Source organism: Mytilus edulis, chromosome 4, assembly GCF_963676685.1.
Source record: "Mytilus edulis chromosome 4, xbMytEdul2.2, whole genome shotgun sequence".
NCBI lineage: Eukaryota > Metazoa > Mollusca > Bivalvia > Mytilida > Mytilidae > Mytilus > Mytilus edulis.
In genome coordinates, this window is record NC_092347.1 from 19,094,286 (window position 1) to 19,116,768 (window position 22,483).

The following is a 22,483-nucleotide window of genomic DNA, read 5'->3' on the forward strand; positions in this document are numbered from 1 at the left end:
TATCTATCGAAACGTATCAATGCATGGTGAAAACGTGGTTCTACACGTACTAGTACGTAGCAAAACGTGATAAGAACGTAGCACAAACCTAGTTAACCATAGCTTTCAAAATAACGGGACATTTTTATTCAAAACGTAGTTGAAACGTAGCAATTTAATACGGAATAAAACGTGACAGTGTGACTGGGGCTTTACGTGTTATATATATATATATATATATATATATATATGAAAGTACAATTTCTAATGAAATTTGGTGTTGCATGCATATTGTGATATAATTCACAAACGCTTAAAGTAAATCAGCCAATTGTTTCATGGTAGTCCATTGTCAATCCTATTTCGAGTTAAATATATAAATTTGGAAAAAGAAGATTTGAATACTTGAATAAGAGCTTATTACGTCTGCTGGTTTGTAATGGAATTATAGTTACATCATTCACAGATAACAATCAAATCGTATAGCACATCTCTGGGACCAATACATATATCTAAGCACTATGCGTAATGATTGAATTATAGTTCTGTTATCGTTAACATCAAAACAAAAACAAAAAAACGCAAAAAAGAACTGATTTGATATTGATATATCATGCAAGAAATAACCAAAATAATATTTATGTTGACTACACGGAGATTTTGAAGAAAACGCAAACAATAAAAACACATCGGTATGACAGGATTGATGCTTAAAACAATTTAAAACAATTCAATTTTATTTATGTCATTAAACATTCACAATGTCAGTGGCAATACAAAAAAAATTATTGTACACACAAACCAACGACAACCACTGCGTTAAACATGCTATTGTATTGTATTGTATTGTAACAACTGTAAAGCCACGGTCCCGCGTTTTATGCTATTGTATTGTATAATATTGCAACAATTGTATTAAAAGCCACGGTTCCGCGTTTTGTGTTATTTTTGAATATCTTGCCTGCGATCGAAATTCAAAATATTTTGAAATATTTCGTATTCACGTATAAATTTATGATATTCCAAGTAAGGGACATCGTTGGTGGTTGCCTTTTGTTGTAGTCTCGATTTTTGTTTGTTCATTTACACAATATGATCTGAGTGCATGTCTTTGATAGCCTAATGACGATTAATAGGGCTTGACATGGGTTTTTTTCTGTTGAAAATTACATTTTGATACATAATAGACGTCTTTGAATTTTGTTATGTCGTTGAGTTGTCGTCTTATTGACATAAACTACATACACTGTTGTTCATACTATAAAGAAAGGAATCAAAATCAAATTAAGACGGAATACCGAAAAAGATAGATCGTCATAGCTAAACTTGCAACCTGAAATGTATTTGGATATTCGTCTGAGGACCCATTCGAGCGACAATGTTGAGTCCTTTGTCGACGTGTCGGAATACACAATTTAAGCATCACGGTATCTTTATTGTTTTTTTCTCTCTCATATAGACCCACTCAAATTTTAGTACATGTACTTATACATACTTTCAAATTTTTGGTTTTGAGCGTCATGGTATCTTTGATGGGTTATTTTCTCATGTAAACCCACAGTGCCACTCGAGTTTTAGTACTTATACATACTTTCAAATTTTACGTTTTGAGCGTTTATAATAAAAGCGTTTTGGGACAATAGATTTATAAAGGGTTCTTTTCATTATTAACATAAATCAAATACACAATAAAAAAATTAAAAAGTGATAAGCGAGGGCTATTCACATATAGTTTTTACCCCTTTAGTCGGCGTTTAAAAGTCCTACACCGCAACGTCATGCCGAATAGCCCCGAAAGACCACTTATACCGAAAGAACTTTACAGTATACTTTATCCAATTGAACGTTGAAGGAGGAATGCATGGTCATTACAAGTAGTGTATTGGACTATTTTAGTTACAACTCATTTTATATCCATACATTCAGTAAATGGGTCCCTAAATACCATATATGATTGATCAATTCACAAATTATCTTATAATTTGAGGACGGAACATTAAACTGGATAATTAAGATAAAATATATTTTCCCCGCCAGAAATTAGCTTCAATTTCCATTCGAGAACTTAATTCCCCTGATAATCAATTATACCGAAACAGACAATAAATAAACCTCCCTCCTATTTTTAATGGGTAATTGTTATTCCAATCAATGTGTCCAGTGTAATCACTATTATCATAGCCTTACATCCAGACGACAAGCATATGCCATCTGCAGCAGCAGTCAATATCCAGTGATGATCAGTGATTGGCTGAGGAAAGTGGATATGCAACATTATACACCTGCAAGATAAATACTTTAATCTCCTCTTAAGAAAACATCGTTAAAATTAGATTAGCATTTCCACTTACAGAGATGGCCATCTGGTGATTGGAGTACATTGATTGCCAGGATTTAAAGAAGTGTTTCATACCTTTGCGACCATGGTGAAGTTAAAAACTTTTGAAATTATTCTTTCGGCATCAAATGGATTTTATATGGCGGGAGAAATTTTACAAGGGTATGTGACAGTTGACTTGAAATACCCAATGAAAATGCAAGGTAAGTTTAATATTATATTTTAATCAATTTATTTGGCATGTTTTGGGGTTTGGTTTGAATCCAAACTTTACAATGACACGGATTCTATTACGATTATGGTGATTGTTTCATCTAAATTAATACTTTATATATAATAATCTAAAATAATAAAAGTATTATTTAATATATAGCCCAATTTATAAAAAAAAATCATCCTAAAATATCTACAATATATATTTATTGACCCAGCTCATACATTTTTGTAAAACGCCATCATGAATGTTTACTGTAAAATAAACACATTTAAATTCTTTCTGTTTTAAAACAATGAAAATTAACCCTGACGGAAAATGTCTGGACCAGAAATTAATTACTCACAAGGGGGATAAGAAAACGGTTGTACGATATTATTTATATAATAGGTCGCGTTGGTTGATCTTTCACTTTTAGTAATACTGACAGTTTGTCTTACACAAAGGGCTATCGTTTGACCACAACGTTAATAAAACCATATTTCTAAATTCAAATTGACAGTCATAATATCTTCTGTTCATAGTAGACATTTTTGCATGAATAGTGAAAACAAGTTATGTGATGTTATCAACACACGTCAGATATTGAGATCGTATCTAGAAATCCCATTGGTGGTATAGCCGTTAGAGTTTTACTAAACAGTACAAATATTGAAATATTTATACACTAGATACCGTAAGTCTGTTGATGGAATTTAATTCCAGTAAAACCAGAGATCTGGATCAACATGATCAATGTTGGGTTTAAAGGTGGAGAGAAATGTAAACGACTACAATAACACATACTTTTTAGATACTGTCTGCCATTGATAATTATATTTAACAACCAAATGACTTGATTCGAGGAGGAAAGACGTAAAGGTCGATGACATGACAGCAATAAAGGAAAAAAGGCAAAAACATCAAAACCAAGTAAAATTTTAGAGCAGGTTCATACTCAAAATCTCAAGGAATTCCATAAGAAATTCAGAGTAAAAAAGAATAAATTAAAAAATGCAAGAAAACATAACACAACCACCCTAGTTTGCATTGAAGGTTCCAAAAACTGAAATCGACATTTGAAAACATCCGATCTTATTTTATTCTCGAGATTTTATTCGTTGATGTATATAAAATGTTATATATTTCGTCCCATAGCAGTATTTTCATGCCAGTACAGTTTTTACTATACTGAGTGATGACGACTTGTAAACTAGTAAATACATTTATTTATTATAGATAGAAATTGCAAACTTAGTTTTCAAATAAATTTATGAATTAATTCTTGTCAGATTGCCCTGGAATTCTAACTTATTATACCGGTAGCATGTAGTTTCAAAATTGCTTCAAAATGATTTTAATTTGACTAATTTTCAAAATTATTGATAAAAGTTGTTAAACACATTACATTTAATTCAATTGATCTAGCTACTAAACACATAACATTTCATTCACTTGATCTAGCTATTAAACACATAACATTTCATTCGATTGATCTAGCTATCAAACACATAACATTTCATTCGATTGATCTAGCTATTAAACACATAACATTTCATTCGATTGATCTAGCTATTAAACACATAACATTTCATTCAATTGATCTAGCTACTAAACACATAACATTTCATTCGATTGATCTAGCTATTAAACACATAACATTTCATTCGATTGATCTAGCTATTAAACACATAACATTTCATTCAATTGATCTAGCTATTAAACACATAACATTTCATTCAATTGATCTAGCTATTAAACACATAACATTTCAGACAATTGATCTAGCTATTAAACACATAACATTTCATTCGATTGATCGAGCTATTAAACACATAACATTTCAGACAATTGATCTAGCTATTAAACACATAACATTTCATTCAATTGATCTAGCTATTAAACACATAACATTTCATTCAATTGATCTAGCTATTAAACACATAACATTTCATTCGATTGATCTAGCTACTAAACACATAACATTTCATTCAATTGATCTAGCTATTAAACACATAACATTTCATTCAATTGATCTAGCTATTAAACACATAACATTTCATTCGATTGATCTAGCTATTAAACACATAACATTTCAGACAATTGATCTAGCTATTAAACACATAACATTTCATTCAATTGATCTAGCTATTAAACACATAACATTTCATTCGATTGATCTAACTATTAAACACATAACATTTCATTCAATTGATCTAGCTACTAAACAAATAACATTTCATTCAATTGATCTAGCTATTAAACACATAACATTTCATTCGATTGATCTAGCTATTAAACACATAACATTTCATTCGATTGATCTAGCTATTAAACACATAACATTTCATTCGATTGATCTAGCTACTATTAAAACACATAACAATTCATTCGATTGATCTAGCTGTTAAATGCATAATAATTCATACTGTTAAGCATATAACATTTTATTCAACTAGTCTAGCTGTTAAATACATACATTTCTTTCAATTGGTTTAGCTGTAACACACATATTATTTACATTCAAACAATCCTGGTCACCGTTAAACATACAAACATATGATAGTTGAACGATTTACATTGATATGCTTAAGGCAACTTTTACAAAATCTTCTCAGAAACTACTGGGCAAATTTAACCAAACTTGGTCACACTCATTATTGGTGTATCTTATTTAAAAATGTGAATGATGACACCGTCTGCCAACCAAGATAGCTGAAATGGCTAAAAAAAATAGCATAGGGGCATAGAGGTAAAATGCAAGTTTTGTCTATCATTATGAAAACCGTTATATAATGAATAAAGAAAATCTGACAGGGACAAAAATAAATATATCAGGCCGGTTAGAATTGTAATACAATTGTCATTTTGGGGCCTTTTATGGCTAAATAATCTGTATAAGTTTTGCTCATTGCTAAAGGTCCGAACGGTGACTTTGGTTGTTAAAGTCTACGTGTTATTGTCTCTGATTTGGAGTTATCTCATTGGTAATCATACCACTTCTTCTCATCTTTATATCGCTTTGCATCAACACGCAATAGAACACCCATGGTCATGCTTATATTATACTTACAATAAATATGAAATGCTTATATCACATTTTCTGTTTATCAAAGCTATACTTTTCGTGAATCAAATCAGTTTATTCGTAAAAGGCGCATTGGCGGATCCAGGGGGGGTCCGGGGGTTGGAACCCCCCTTTTGTTTTGGACAATCAATGCATTTGAATGGGGACATATAGCTGGAACCCCTTTTTTTGTCCTGGGTTGGGACCCACCTCCCCTTTTAAAATTGCTGGATCCGCCCCTGAGGCGTACTATATATATACAATAACGTTAAAAGACATAAAACAGTATACTATTAAAAACGAATTTTGCGAGTAAGAAAGAGAGAAGAACAATAAATTCCACAACTACGTTACCAATTAGAATTAATAATACTTCTCTCTAGATCTAGACATAATAACCTAAACCTTTTAACCCAGAAATTACTTATTTCGTTTTGCTTCATAAAGCTTCAATTAAATGCATATTTACCGTCTTTGCTAAGCGTTCAAGCTGTGTTTTATACAGTTACATATAAACGCCGGACAGGGAACCTTCTCTTTAATTAGACTGTTACATATCGTGACAATCAACGCATAACGATCAATCTGTTTTTTACGTTATAATGTCAGGAACTACTGTGATATTATACAAATCTACATGAATCTAACATGAACAGACAGTATACTTTAGATATTGGGTATATTTTTTACAAAAATAATAAATTGACAAATACTAGCTGTTTTTCTTTCAAGTTGGTGGCAATATGCTTTCAAATGTTTGACATGAAGCCGATGTTCTCTAGATACAATAACACGAAAAAGACATTAATTAACATGTAAACAAGAGGTGAGAATCATAAAGTTTCACTTTGGAACACCTTAATATGTTAATTTTAAACCAAAATTTAAAAAAAACTACAAATTCTGAAACAGGCGATATTTTTTGAATGGCTTAGATTTAAAAACAAGTCAAAGTGAGTTTTGTAATTTATGATAAATGTTTACTTTCTACCCTTCGCTTTGGTTTATGACTGTGTTAAAGTTGAATAAAACATAGTATAAAGACAGTTTACAAGATACAACACGTGCATCGCACGCGATGTTGTTGATTTAAATCACAACTGTCAATTTCTTTTGATCTACAGATACTCAGACCAGAGTAATCCTTGTTTATTCTTCATTTAATTAACTTATCACATTTCCTGAGAGAAGAACAGGAACAAAAAGCTTTATATCTGATTTTGAGGCAATAGTATCAGATTCTACATACATTTTTGGTAAACCGGTTCGCCAGTCGTTATTGTTTGGCAGTAGTGACGTTTTACTACGACCCTCTGTCTTGGCATTTATGTTTCATCACCCAACCCGAATTTCCCGGGTATCATTCATCAATGGAGAACACTTTTTATACTGTACTTAACCGCCTTTAGCAAACATTCTTGGCGTACATTCAATCCTCTTTCTTGTTAGTTATGGGTTAATTTTTGTCCCGTTGGTGTACATACCCAGATACAATTTTATTAATAATTCTTTATTTACAAAACAGACAAAAACCTTGGTTATGGCAAATACATTGACAAAACAAACATGATCAAACATAATTTTATTCACATCTAAACGTGAATAATTTTTTTTTATTAAAGTTCAATATTTTTTGTTGACATCATCCTGTCTGCTTTGCATTGTAATTTCACATCTCACAAATATATATTTTTGTAAATAAGTATTACTAGGAGAGAATTGCTTATGTCAAACACGTGCTTTTGTAAACAAACTAGTAATTATTTGACCGTTTATAAGTCATGTAAGTAGATCAAACATCTGGAAATTTTCGGTAAAACAAAACCCAAAGTTTTAATAAAACACAGGTTGGTAGCCACTGACATATACACCTTTTGTGTTGTGTGCGAGTTGGGGAAGGGGCATTTGTTTTTTCTCGGTACAAACTATTGTTTCGCCTCAAAAACAAATACAGAACAGGAAAAATCATTTTGAACATGGATGTATCCTTTTCATATCAAATCCATTTTTGTTTCTGTCTCAAGAATTAAAAAAATAAATCTATTTAAAGAAGTATTATCATAAAAAAAAGAGAAAAAGTTAATACAAATTTAATTATGCCAACACGTACTCTTCCATCCGCCCACCAATAAAATTTGAATTTAATCTAGATACATTTCCAGATAGCCGAGAATGTTTTTACAATCTTTACAGATGTAACCTTGAATAATCAAGACATGTGGGTCTCTCATGTCGTCATAACCTAATATTATTCTCGTTCACAATTGTATTCAAATTTCTAGGCAATTGTTAACGTACGAGCTTGGCGAGACCGAATCCATTATTTTCGGGGCTAAAAATTGTCTTCAAAATGAAAATCTCATTGATGTAAACCCTTCCCCTTCTTCCTTTTTTGAAAGATTTTTTTCTATCAATCTTCTTCTACAATTCTACAAAAAGCCAAACTTCTTCGTTCACTATGGTTAACACTGCTTTTGTACCAGTATTATTGCAAAGTTACCATAATAGCGAATGTTGCATGATCTTACAGTCTTGTCCTGAAAACTCGAACACCAAAATCTCCGCTCCATAGACTCAGTATTCCAGGAACTATAACGATTAAAATGTACTCGCTATATCGACACATTAAAAGTCGATAAGAATCTACTCCGTATCGACACATTAAAAGTCGATAAGAATCTACTCCGTATCGACACATTAAAAGTCGATAAGAATCTACTCCGTATCGACATATCAAAAGTTGTTATGAATGTATTTCCTATCGGCATATTAAAATCCGACCAGATGTATTCGCTATCGGCATACTAAAAGAAAGGACTGAGCAAAATATACTTTGTATTGGCACACTAAAAGGAGCAAAATATCCTTTGTATTGGCACACTAAAATGAGCAAAATATACTTTGTATCGGCACATAAAAAGTCTGTAAGTACGTACTCGCTATCGGCAAACTGAGAATCGATATGAATGTACTTGGTATCGACACATTTAAAGTCGATAAGACTGCACTCTGAATCCATTCGGCATATCAAAAGTCATCAAGGATGTATGAATATACTCGGTATCGGCAATTTAAAGTCGCACACTTTATCAAAAAGACTGAATTACCCATGCAGCCTAGTCAGTACAGCACATATTTAAATCAAATTATATGTAATTTATGAGACAACAGCTGCTTACTTAATATAAGCAGTACATCTGTGGATTCAGTTAAAACTTTTGATGCTTTCTCCATAGCCATTTTAGTATGACAAAAGAATATCGATGAATAGTTTTTTTTTTGTGTGAGAAACATCTGCCTTAAATACGACGGGAATTTAGGTCAATATATCTGTCAAGACAATACAATAATTGACTGTTAAATACAGGAGGGATATGGGTGTCAGGGTAAAAAAAACATAGTTATTACATGGTTTGGCAATATTTAAGATATCACCAAAGCATGAAAAGGATTTCTATATTTCCGATTTCTAACTAATACTGAAAAACTAGTGGTCCTGCTTAACCCCTCAAATCTGCACCAAGCCTTCAGAGTTACTCAATATTGTATTTATGTTTCAACATGTTTTGAGTCTTTTTATACGGCCGCAAATATAATGGTATGAAGTTGTTGCCGTCGTCGTCGTTCGAAGACATATGATCACATTTGGTTCAGTACACATTTATTCTATGTCAAAAACCTCAGCTGTGTCAAATATTTAACCACAGCCAAAATTCAGAGCTGTTTCAAGCTTGCATGTTGTGTCCATACTTGCCCAGATTATCTATGGTTTTACAAATATAGTCTTATCAAGTTGCACCCTCCAAAGCATTTTTTTTAAATTTATATATTTGCGCTACCCTATTTTTGTGCTAAAATTACAATAAAGACAAATAATCTAAATTTCAACAAATTTCCTTTTTTGTCGTTGAGTTGCTGCATGTGTAGTTTTAAAGATAAAATTTCTTATATATATGTACTAAAAGGTTTCTCAGGAAAATTGAAAGAACCTTACATTATCTATAGAGATGATGTAATCTACTAATTTAGTGAATAGTTCAAATTTAGTGACTTTTTAACCACACTTATCCGATTGAACATAAACTTAAGGATATCGCATATACATCTCGTCTATTTATTTTCTTTCCATTATATTCTAACATTTTTAATTGATTAAAAGTAAGTGTCGAGTTAGACCTGGAGAGTCGAATTAGAACTAGACTTATGACACAAGAGATTACTTCAGATGTCTGAAGTATCAAATTGGTGCAGCACCTGCATATTGAGATTTTATCCTTCAGTTTTTTCGGTATTCCTGGTCTCAAATTTCCTGTCATTACGTGATTTGAACGTGAGTTGCTGTCTGCAATAGAGTCATGTCTTCGATAGTTCCGAGGACACCATCAGGACTTGGTTGACTGTTTTTCATATCACTAAAATATGCCACAGATTGACATGAACAACTCGACGGATGCCGCGAATGGACTGTCCATTCTTCCGGAGCACCTTTATTCCCCATGCAGGTTTTCGTCGGTTTCTTATTCTTTATTGTTTACTGTTTAGATTGATTGATTGATTGATAAATAATGATGTGTTTGGTTGTTCGCATAATTATCGTCCAGTTACAAATGCATTGACGTTACGCACGGTATTGGTGTCTCTTTGGAAATCATGCAAGCGGAGGTATCATTCATATATGGGTCCCATAGACACAACCCATTTATTTATTATGATCGTCACACTATTTAGATACAAAAGTTTTTGTTTTCTATATTATGTTTCTTCAGTTCGAACATTGTTATTATGGTTATAAAGAATAACAGACTGAACATAATAAAGTTTTCAATATGTTATGATGATATCTTGGGATTTGAAAAAATGTCAATATCGGAATGCTAGAAACTGTTTTTGAGCTTGACAAACGCAAAAAGAAGAAAATAAAAGCTGACATTGTCACAAACTATTAACGTTCCGTGTGCAACTAATTAGATTACAATTAACTATAAATCAATGAATTTAGTTTAACAGTAAACTGACGCAAAAATATATGACTACTTGATCGTACAAAGAGATGTTTTAGAATGGACCTGCGATAATCCTGGTGCAATTATTTATTGATTGCATTCGGCACAATTTCTTTCTTGAAAATAGATATTCCTAAAATATACCATACTCATTACTTCTCAACAAAAAATTTAATAGGCGATGGGTGGCGCAACATATAAAATCATGAAATAAGAATTAGATAGGTGAACATTTTTCAGAAAATATCCTTTCCCGTATAAGGCTATTATTGGGCTATATAGAAATGAAGCAGATATACAACTTTTTCTTATTTATACTTTCAAATATCACAAATTAAGCATTACACACAATTCAGATTTGTATATCTGATTAACAGTGAAATAACTTTAAAAATCTCTACCCCACCAGCTTGATATCCAGTAGAACTTATTATTTTTCCGGTTGCTGTTTCAATAACGTTAGCAACCCTCATTTTACTTAAAACTGCACAGTAGCTTGAAAAGTCTTCACAATCCGAACAGCGACATAAATGTTTCAAGAACTCTAAAAATATTAAAAACAAATCCTCGGACTATTTTCATTCCCAGTTCTTTGTTTGTGTACTTTATGACTTTGTAACTTATTATATATTTGAGTTATCTTATGTTACTTTCAAATCAAATGAAATTTTCAGTCTGAATTCTGTTACTTGTGTATCAAGTATTATTTTTCTTCAAAAACACTGCCTTTATATACCAATGTTTAATAGGGTGTATACATACGACTTGCTGTGTAATTTAAAAAAAAAGTAGTCATTAGGATTTTTGTTTTGTATAAGATAAGATAAGATATTTTTATTCCAATTAAAGGGCCCATGAAGAGCAAAGTAATTTAATACAGTGATTTTTAACCGGATTTTTGTGACAAAAATGTCGGTTATTGATTTAGGGATGTACGGCGGGCGGGCGGGCGGGCGGTCGGGCAGTCGGGCGGGCGGGCGGGCGGGCGGGCGGCAATCAAATGTTGTCCGTGCATTAACTCATGAACCGTTCAACCAAAGCTTTTAAAATTTTAATATGTTATTACTGACAACTATTCGAAGGTCAAGTTCAATAATGGCGATTTTGACTTTTACCGTTCAGGAGTTATGGTTCTTGAAAGATTGAAAAATGGAGTTGTCCGTGCATTTACGCATGAACTGTTCTACCAAAGCTTCCCAAATTTTAATATGTTGTTACTTATGAAAGAATGGAGGTCAAGTTCAATAATGACGAATTTGACTTTTACCGTTCAGGAGTTATGGTTCTTGAAAGATTGAAAAATGGAGTTTCCAGTCGTGTCCGTGCATTTATGCATGAACTGTTCTACCAAAGCTTCCGAAATTTTAATATGCTGTTACTGATGACAAAATGGAGGTCAAGTTCAATAATGACGATTTTGACTTTTACCGTTCAGGAGTTATGGTTCTTGAAAGATTGAAAAATGGTGTTTCCCGTCGTGTCCGTGCATTTTCTCATGAACCATTCAACCAAAGCTTTTGAAATTTTAATATGTTGTTACAGATGACAAAATAGAGGTCAAGTTCAATAATGACGATTTTGACTTTTACCGTCAGGAGTTATGGTTCTTGAAAGATAGTAAAATGGCGTTTCCATTCTGTCTGAGGTTGTTGCATTTACTCATGAACCATTCAATCTAAGCTTTTCAAATTTTTATATGTTGATACTGATGACAAAATGGAGGTCAAATCTGATATTGACGATTTTCACTTTCACCATTCATCAGTAATGGTTCTTGTGATATTGCCAGGACACAAATAAATGTTAATAAATCCGGTTTGCTGTCGTTGTGACAGCCTCTTGTTATAATTTTTACAATATTGTTGACGTAAATCATAAATATGAATTTAACTATTTCGAATCTACAGCCAGATCAGAGCCATACACATTAAAAAAGGCATAACGATATATCTATTATTAACAGGCAAATATTCTAACGTCTTAAATTAAACAACTATATTGTATATGTTATACCACATGGTACAAAATAATAGTGAAACAAACCAGATTGACATTTAATCAAGCTTGTTAGAGTAATTTGCATTCGAATAGTCAATCAAGTTATATACCAGAATTACTGGGGACGAGTAACAGCAAGATAAATTGTTATGCCATCGTTCTTTTGTTAAAGATGTAAGTTGCTCTCTTGATGTTTCCTTTTTATACGACCGCAAAAATTGAAATTCTTTTGGTCGTATATTGGTATGACGTTGGCGTCATCTTCGTCATCGTCCGAAGACATTTGGTTTTCGCACTATAACTTTAGTATTAGTGAATAGAAATCTATGAAATTTAAACACAAGGTTTATGATCATAAAAGTAAGGTTGGGATTGATTTTGGGAGTTTTGGTCCCAACAGTTTAGGAATTAGGGGCCAAAAAGGGCCCAAATAAGCATTTTCTTGGTTTTCGCACAATAACTTTAGTATAAGTTAACAGAAATCTAAGAAATTTTAACACAAGGTTTATGACCACAAAAGAAAGGTTTGGATTGATTTTGGGAGTTTTGGTCCCAAAAGTTTAGGAATTAAACTTTGTTTGATTTCATTAAAAAATGAATTATTGGGGTTCTTTGATATGCCAAATCTAACCGTGTATTTAGATTCTTAATTTTTGGTCCTGTTTTCATATTGGTCCATTATGTCGTTGGGTGGCTGTCGGATTGATTTGCAACCTCCACCCCACCACTCCTCCTTTAAATGATATTATAAATGCCCTTCTTGTTGATCTGCACCAGGAACATGTCGAACAAAGCGTTTGAAGCCTTAAAGATATAAAAATAGTAAAGGTAATAAAAGAAAAACAGGCAAAAAAACAAACAAAAAATAGAAAAGGACAAAGAAGAAACTTCTCAAAATCCTAAAACAGATGTTATGAAGTTATGTCTGGTAAATTTAATCATGTTTATTAAACGTTGAGTTTTCTTTGTATTACAGCAATTCGTGTTTTTGCCAAAGGAAAAGCTTTTGTACATTGGACAGAACAGAAAATGAGGGGACCAGGGCAATCTCGGTACAAAGACATTAAACATCACCATGCAACAGAGGAATACTTTGACTTCCATACCACCGTCTTAAAAAATCATGGTAAGAATACGTCAACTTCCATACCAACGTCTTAAAAAATCATGGTAAGAATAGGTCAACTTTCATACCACCGTCTTAAAAAATAATGGTGGGAATATGTCAACTTTCCTACCACCGTCTTAAAAAATCATGGTAAGAATAGGTCAACTTTCATACCACCGTCTTAAAAAATAATGGTAAGAATAGGTCAACTTTCCTACCACCGTCTTAAAAAATCATGGTAAGAATAGGTCAACTTTCATACCACCGTCTTGGAAAAATCACGGAGAGAATACTTTGACTTTATCTTAAAAAACACGGTAAGAATACCACTTTGACTTTCATGTTATTATTTTAGAAAGTCAAGGTGAGAATGCTTTAACTTGCATACCACTGTATTATAAAATCACGATAGGTCAACTTTCCTACCACCGTCTTAAAAAATCATGGTAAGAATAGGTCAACTTTCCTACCACCGTCTTAAAAAATCATGGTAAGAATACGTCAACTTTCATACCACCGTCTTCAAAAATCATGGTAAAAATATTTTGACTTCCATATCATTGTCTTAAAAAATCACGGTAAGAATACTTTGACTTTCATACAAACGTCTTAAAAATCACGGTAAGAATACGTTGACCTCCATACCGCGGTCTAGAAAAAAATCACGGTAAGAATACTTTGACTCCCATATCGCGGTCTTAAAACATCATGATAAGAATACTTTGACCTCCATACCATAGTCTTAAAAAATCACGGAGAGAATACGTTAACGTTCATATCACCGTCTTGGAAAAATCACGGAGAGAATACTTTGACTTTATCTTAAAAAACACGGTAAGAATACCACTTTGACTTTCATGTTATTATTTTAGAAAGTCAAGGTGAGAATGCTTTAACTTGCATACCACTGTATTATAAAATCACGATAAGCTGAATGCTTCGACTTTCATACTATTGTGAAAGATTGAAATTTCACAATTGGTAAGCTGAAATCATGTTTTCTCGCATAGCATTGTTCTCATCCGACCTATATTGTCAATTTCAAGATATGAGACAAACCTGGCTGTTACAGTATCTATGGAACTATTTATTAGAAGTTCTATATTAATCTATAGATGGTTTCAGCATACCGACCAAACTGAAGTGTTTAGGGAGAAGCCATCATCTACTTTTATATAATGGAACGTAAAGCTAGAGGGCGATGCTGTTTTCTTTTCATTCTTCCATTGAAACTCTTATATAAAGTTTGTTGGGCCCCTTCATTTAGCCAAGGCTGTGTTGAAGACCGAACTTTGACCTGTAATTGTTTACTTTTACAATTTGTTACTTGGATGGAGAGTTATCTCTGACATTTGCACTCATACCACATCTTCTTATATCTATATTTCAAAATCAAAGCAGTTACATGTGCCGAAAGGCAGGAATTCAATCAATGTTTCAAATGTATTAAAACATGAAAATATTACAATCTCATTTAAAATAGATTATTTTATCATTTGAATGGCAATAAAATAATGCTATTCTGGTATCATTTTTGTCTCTCACCTCAAAAAATGTTTATTTGTATATTAGACGTTGAAAATGCTAAAAAAATATATACTATCTGTAGCATTCAGCATACGTTTTCCTAAAATTGTTTTTAAATTGTTTTTCAACATCGGTTCAAGAGAATAGTTTTATATGTCAAACATCAGGGAGTATCAAAGATAATATGTAGTTCTGTGTCAAGTATCAAATATTAATGCTGTATAAACTGGTGACAGAATGTTGGCATTAGTCCAATACCCACAGCTAACACGCAGTGCCCTCAATGAATAATTCAAATAACATTCAAAGTGACGTATTTCATCAAATTAATCACAGTGGAAGACTATATTACATTGAAAATAGAAACAAAACATAAACGAAAGCAAAACAAAACAAACACAGTTTTATAAAATAAGCTAGCGTCACATACAAGACGTGTGGTATAATTATAATTACAGACTACATTGAGACGTTAAAAACATTATTTGATATGACAACAATGATGTTCCTTGATGGCAATGCTAATCTTGCATGAAGAAAAAATAGTTCCCTACATATGATAACAATTAATGACGATAGTGGTGTTTCTTGTATGACGACAACGACGATTCGTGTCTGACGACAATGGTGGTCTTTGTCTCACAGGCACTTGTCTCAGAATTTTTTTCCCTATATACCTTAATATAATACAACTCAACCCAGGTTATACCAAGATACTGAATACTACGACTGGAAAGCTATAAAACAGGTTACACCAAGATACTGAATACTGCGACTAAAAAGCCATAAAACATACACGTAGTTACTGAATACTACGGCTAAAAACCCATAATACAGGTTATACCTAGTTACTGAATACTACGGCTAAAAAGCCATAAAGCAGGTTATACCAAGATACTGAATACTACGGCTAAAAAGCCATAATACAGGTTATACCTAGTTACTGAATACTGCGTTTAAAAAGTCATAATACAGGTTATACCAAGATACTGAATACTACGGCTAAAAGACCCTAATACAGGTTATACCAAGATACTGAATACTACGGCTAAAAAGCCATAATACAGGTTATACCAAGATACTGAATACTACGGCTAAAAAGACATAATACAGGTTATACCAAGATACTGAATACTACGGCTAAAAAGTCATAATACAGGTTATACCAAGATACTGAATACTACGGCTAAAAAGACATAATACAGGTTATACCAAGATAATGAATACTACGACTAAAAACCCATAATACAGTTAATACCAAGATACTGAATACTACGTCTAAAAATCCATAATACAGGTTGTACCAAGATACTGAATACTACGTCTAAAAAGTCATAATACAGGTTATACCAAGATACTGAATACTACGGCTAAAAAGCCATAATACAGGTTATACCAAGATACTGAATACTACGGCTAAAAACCCATAATACAGGTTATACCTAGTTACTGAATACTACGGCTAAAAAGCCATAATACAGGTTATACCAAGATACTGAATACTACGGCTAAAAAGACATAATACAGGTTATACCAAGATACTGAATACTACGGCTAAAAAGCCATAATACAGGTTATACCAAGATATTGAATACTACGACTAAAAAGCCATAATACAGGTTATACCAAGATACTGAATACTAAAAAAATCCCGTTGACCGACTTCTGAGACCTGCAATGATAGTCGTGTCATATACCATTGTGTAGATAAATCAATTTAAATTTACGGCATATTAAGTTTAAGTAGGTTTGACAACCGAGAAATCGAAAAATAACGGGAATTCGGGACTGGGTGTCATTTTTCAAAAAATTTAGTTAAGTACCTTGTGTTATATTAAGGTATATAGGAAATTTTTTTTCTGAGACAAGTGCCTGTGCTTTGTCTGACGACATTTGTGGTCCTTGTCTGAAGACATATTGTTCCTTGTTGCTGACAAAATTATGGGCATTGTATGGCGACAGTCACACTGGTGTTCCTTGTATGACGAAAATGGTGTTGTTAATGTCTAGTTTCCATTTACATGCAAATAGGGTTCCTTATAGTTGAAAATGGCGTTCCTGAAAGATGACAGTAAAATTCTTGACTGGCAACGATGTTCTTTGTAGCCGATAATGTACGTGTCTATGTAGGCGACGAAGGTGTTCCTTTTATGTAGATGACTATGTGTGTCCACCAGTTGCACGACAACAATGGTGTTCCTTGAAGATGGTAAAATCTATAAGAGAAATAGAAGTTAAGCGATTAAAACTAAATGATGTTTGGTAAGACTAAACTTACTAGTAATAAGGGACTTAAAATATAAAAATTTTCGATAGTAATTTCGTTTTAGTATATAAACTTCTTATATGTATATATATATATGTCAGCTTGTAAACGACTAAAACCTGACCCAATTAAAATTATTTTATAGATAAATGTGGAAAAAAGTTTGTTTTACCAGCTGGGAAATATTCCTATCCTTTCCGATTCCAACTTCCCTCAAGTCTTCCGTCGTCATATGAAGGGGAATATGGATACGTTCGATATTATATCAAAGCAGCCATAATGAAACCCTGGAGAATGGACCATGTGACGAAAACAGCTTTCACAGTTTCAAGTGTTCTAGATTTGAACTCTTTGCCTCAAGCAAGTGTGAGTAAAATAATATATAGAGACATAACTAGTATTCGCATCTGCATGACAATGCAGTTCGACAAATTGTTTTAAAGACAAAATCGAGTGTGCAAATAATTATAGGTATGTTAAATTAAAACTAAAGTGATGCTGATGAGGTTTTTAATTTATGAGTTATTTTTGGAAGAACTATATCTTTCTATATTTCCTCGAACGCAGAAGTTTTTGGGGTCGTTCCCTGGTCAGATCGAACCGGAGATTTAAACATTGGTAGTTGCCACTTCGCTGCTTAGCCAGAGAAATTAATTGTCATATATATGTATGTCGGTTAAAAGTTGAACAGAGCTTATGTTGTATTGCTATATGTATACCCGACTTTTTTGTGAGTAAAGGCAATTTGTCAAAGACGGGTCGACTCGGAGTTCCGATAATGTGTACGGGTAGGCCGTGACATATCTTCCTGCGGACTATTACTTTATAAACCGTTAAAAATGTTGGTGTTGCACAGAGCAGGTATCACATATATTCATATCACAATACGATGTTTTTCTAAACCTAAAACAATATTTAGCATAATCATCATCGTTATCACCATCATCATCCGTTTTTCTTTTCTTATTCACATTTAATACAAAATAATAACTGTTAGAGAAAACAAGACCTTGAATTTAATGGTCCATGTTCATTGATTTACTTTTCTACATGTATTCATTATTATTTCTTTCAGAAATCCATTCAAAAAAGTGCTACAAAACAGTTATGTTGTTTGTGTTGTTCGAGTGGACCAATCACAACATTCCTTTCTATTGATCGCCATGGTTTCGTGCCAGGAGAACCAATCACAATAAACGCTGAAATAGAAAATTTATCTGGAAGGAAAATAAGATCTTCATCTGTAACCCTAAAAATGGTATAAAATAACGCTGAAAAATGTTAACATTCCTTTTCTTCAAATAAGTCGGTCGAAATTTCCGTCTTTCTGAATTTTTCCTTGTTCGCCTGCTTAAAGTATTTCAGTGGCATAGTGGTTCAAACTTGTCTTTTACTTTATTACGCAAAGTTGAGGTATTTGGGCCATATTTCGAAATTTGGTGGAATTTTGTGAACATTAACAATAGCATTGTTCAACTACATCTGAATATATTGAAAACAAGAATATTTGTAACATTTTCGCGTAATTTTAGAGATACAGGATATAAAAACATGTGAAATAGATCAATAAATGTATTCTAATGTACTTTAAAATAAGTGTGCTGTTTCATTTTTATTCAAAACTCTTTTGACGGATTTCCGAGAAAACGCTCTTTGAGGGAGGGAAATAAAAATACGCCGCTTTTTACGTTTATTCTATATTCATTTATAACCCTGTAACATTTATCAACGAGTTCTCAGTGTGAATTCATTTATATCCTTCTCTATTTCTCAAGTTCTCGATTTTTTTACAAATTTCATTATTTTCTACTTTCAGAAAACAACCTTCAACACGACCCAACAAACAAGAACTACATCGTCAGTCATTACACAGCTAAGACATAGCTGTATTGGTAAGGGACAGACAGACACATGGAATGGAGAACAGATGTTTGTACCCGCTATACCTCCCAGCTATCTATTAGGCTGTAATATCATTGAAATCAACTATGTTTTAGAGGTATATATTGCATGGTTATGATGATGATAATGCGATTACTTTTGTTTGCTTATAATTTCGTAAATGAATTGTTTCTCTTATGCTTTAGGTGTGTATATTTCAAATAAAGAAATGTGCATTTGAAGCGATATTGAAGATTGATTGGTTAATATAGCACAAACGACTCCAAAAAAATATTTCAAAGTGTATTTTGAGTTTTCTTTTCACTGGCAAAACAATATGTTGGATAATGCTTTTATTCTTTGTTAATAAGTCTACTTGTTTTTGCAGTTAGTATATTGTTGGTAAATTTTTATAGATCTCGCTTAAATTGTCGTCATTTGAAGACATGACTTCAAGATTTGGCTGATATTCTAATTTTCAAAATAAACCACTAAATGTACCTCGTTTTTTTAATGTGTGTGTGTGTTTTTTGTTGTATTTTTTTTTTTGCATGTACGTGATTGTGTTATATGTATCCTGTACATAGCATTAGTCAAGTTTGAACAGCAGTAAAAATGTGAAGCGAAAGTGCAGCTGAAAAGGAGCTATTGTGTAAATATATGCTTATGAAAACGGACTATTGTGTTGATATTAGCTTATGAAAACTGACTTTTGTGTAGATATAAGCTTATGAAAACTGACTTTTGTGTAAAAATTAGCTTATGAAAACGAACTATTGTGTAGATATTAAAGCTTATGAAAACGGACTATTGTGTTGATATTTGCGTAGGAAAACGGACTTTTGTGGTGGATATTAGCGTATGAAAACGGACTATCGTGTAGATATTAGCTTAAAAAATAGGACTATTGTGTTGATATAAGCGTCTGAAAACATGCAGACTTTTGTGTAGATGTTAGCCTAAGAAAACGAACTTTTTTTTTAGATATAAGCTTATGAAAACAGACTTTTGTGTAGATATTAGCGTATTATGGAAGGCAGTATGTTGTCATGTAGATTCCTATGAATTAGTTTTGCTGTCTCTTTGCCGTATTTATAACATCTCATTTACTTGTACTACACAATGTTTTCATTTTGTTTCAGTTTCGAGTTGATCCCATAGGACCAGCACTGGAATTATACATTCCTGTCAATATAATTGTAGGTACAATACCACTTAGTTCATCAGTCAACCATTACTTAAGGTTCCAACAGCCACATTCGTCAAATGGTTATGGTGCCACTAATAACATGCCAATGAATCGATTGAGTTGTAAGTATGATAATAGATTGACATTTGTAATTTACTACACAAAGAACTAGCTTGATTTAAAAAAATGTTTAAGCAAAAAGTGTGCATGGATCTGTCACTCCGGTCATGACAACGGGAATAGTTTCAACCAAGTTGTATAAAATTAAAAGTAACAGAAACTTATTCCAAAGCTTACATGCTTTCTGTTATTAATTAACATAGAGGCAAAAGAATCATACAACAAAACAAAGAATGTACATAAAGCTAGACAGGATGAAACGAACACTGTTTTCTGCTTTGCGTTTGGGAAATAAGACCTGATTTTAGAATAAATCAATATAAGATTTTGAAAGTATTGATAGCCTGTACAACGTCATTTTTGTAGTCAGTTTATTGTATAGCTTAATTCTTAAATTTTTAAATATTTTTTTATACTTGGTTGTCCAATATCCAATAACCAAGATTGCATTGACATCCAGACGTTAACCAATCAAATTAACTAGTATTATTTGAAATACACGATAACACCATCGTAGAAAATTATATATTAGAATTGAAATTTATTAAAAAAAACAAAAATCATTTTGCCATGGCGTTGTCAGTTTATTTTCGACTTCGGTATCTCTCTGTAATGTTATATCATTACACCGCTATGTGAGAAACGTCATCAAGTTTAACTGATATCAATTTACTATTGCAATCTAAATTGTTTTACTTTTATAGTGCAAACAGTTAATGCAGAATATATTCTGGGAAGTGTAAATATCAAGGAAGAAGACGATCCCGAATATACAAGAGGTCAACTTAATTATACTCCGATTTATACTTACTATATATGGGGAGGATGAAAGAATTATCACGCAAAGACAAATGTAGACGAGCTAAATAATAAAAGGGGCCAAAGTACATGATATAATGGAAAACGTCACTTTATTTCTTATATATATTTACTTGTACTATACTATTTAACAGATGAAAAGACATGTCAAGGAACGGTGAATTTCCACGGACAATTTTAAAATAAGTCCTTTTAGAAAATGATCTATGATACTTAATGAATGGCTGTTATTTATTTTGAATTTATTGAACCATAAAATTAATTTTTGACTCTTCACATTGAATAATCCGCAAAGCGGATTATGTTAAATGTGAAGAGTCAAAAAATAATTTTATGGTTCAATAAATTCAAAATAAATTATTGCCATTCATTATAAATAAATTTCTATCAAAAATAAGGCTCAAAGATATGTATTTAAATACGAATACGAATAACAACGTACACAGATGTTTGCGTATGAATACACAACGTTAGAGTGGGCGTGTCTCCATAAAAATTGATAACATTGAAAATAAAGCTAATTCTTTTAACCAATCAGAAGACAGTAAATACACCAAATTTATTTATTTGTTGGTGAAACACAGACGTTATTTGTTTTACAAAGCCATAGTTTTTAATGTGAAATGTTTTAATATTACGATTTCTTATACTTTGTTATGTATATTATTTTTTTTTAAATAAATCATATAAGTTAAATTTTGTTACCTACTTGGCTATCAGAATTATTGACAAAGACACATTCAATGACAATGAATACCTCGACTAAACAGACATAAAACAGGTAGTACCACGATACTAAAGTACGACTAGAAAGTCATTAGACAATACCAATTAAGTAACTGAAGGCTAAAAACTCATTAAACAGGTTATACCAAGATACTGAAGACTACGACTTAAAAGTCATAAAACAGATTATAATACCAAAATATAAAAACCCAAAAAACAGGTTACACCAAAATTTTGAATACTACGGCTAAAAAGCCGTAAATCAGGTT

General features: G+C 32.2%; 1 protein-coding gene across 1 annotated transcript; it reads left to right on the forward strand.

The window, feature by feature from the left end:
• Positions 1–2,151: 2,151 nt before the first annotated feature.
• On the forward strand, positions 2,152–21,758 carry LOC139519140 (arrestin domain-containing protein 3-like). The gene is made up of 7 exons (XM_071310959.1): positions 2,152–2,520; positions 13,555–13,704; positions 17,625–17,845; positions 18,555–18,737; positions 19,296–19,478; positions 20,503–20,671; positions 21,374–21,758. Exons 1-7 carry the CDS (start codon positions 2,403–2,405, stop codon positions 21,496–21,498), a joined length of 1,149 nt encoding a protein of 382 aa, XP_071167060.1. The 5' UTR covers positions 2,152–2,402; the 3' UTR covers positions 21,499–21,758.
• The last annotated feature ends 725 nt before the right edge of the window (positions 21,759–22,483 follow it).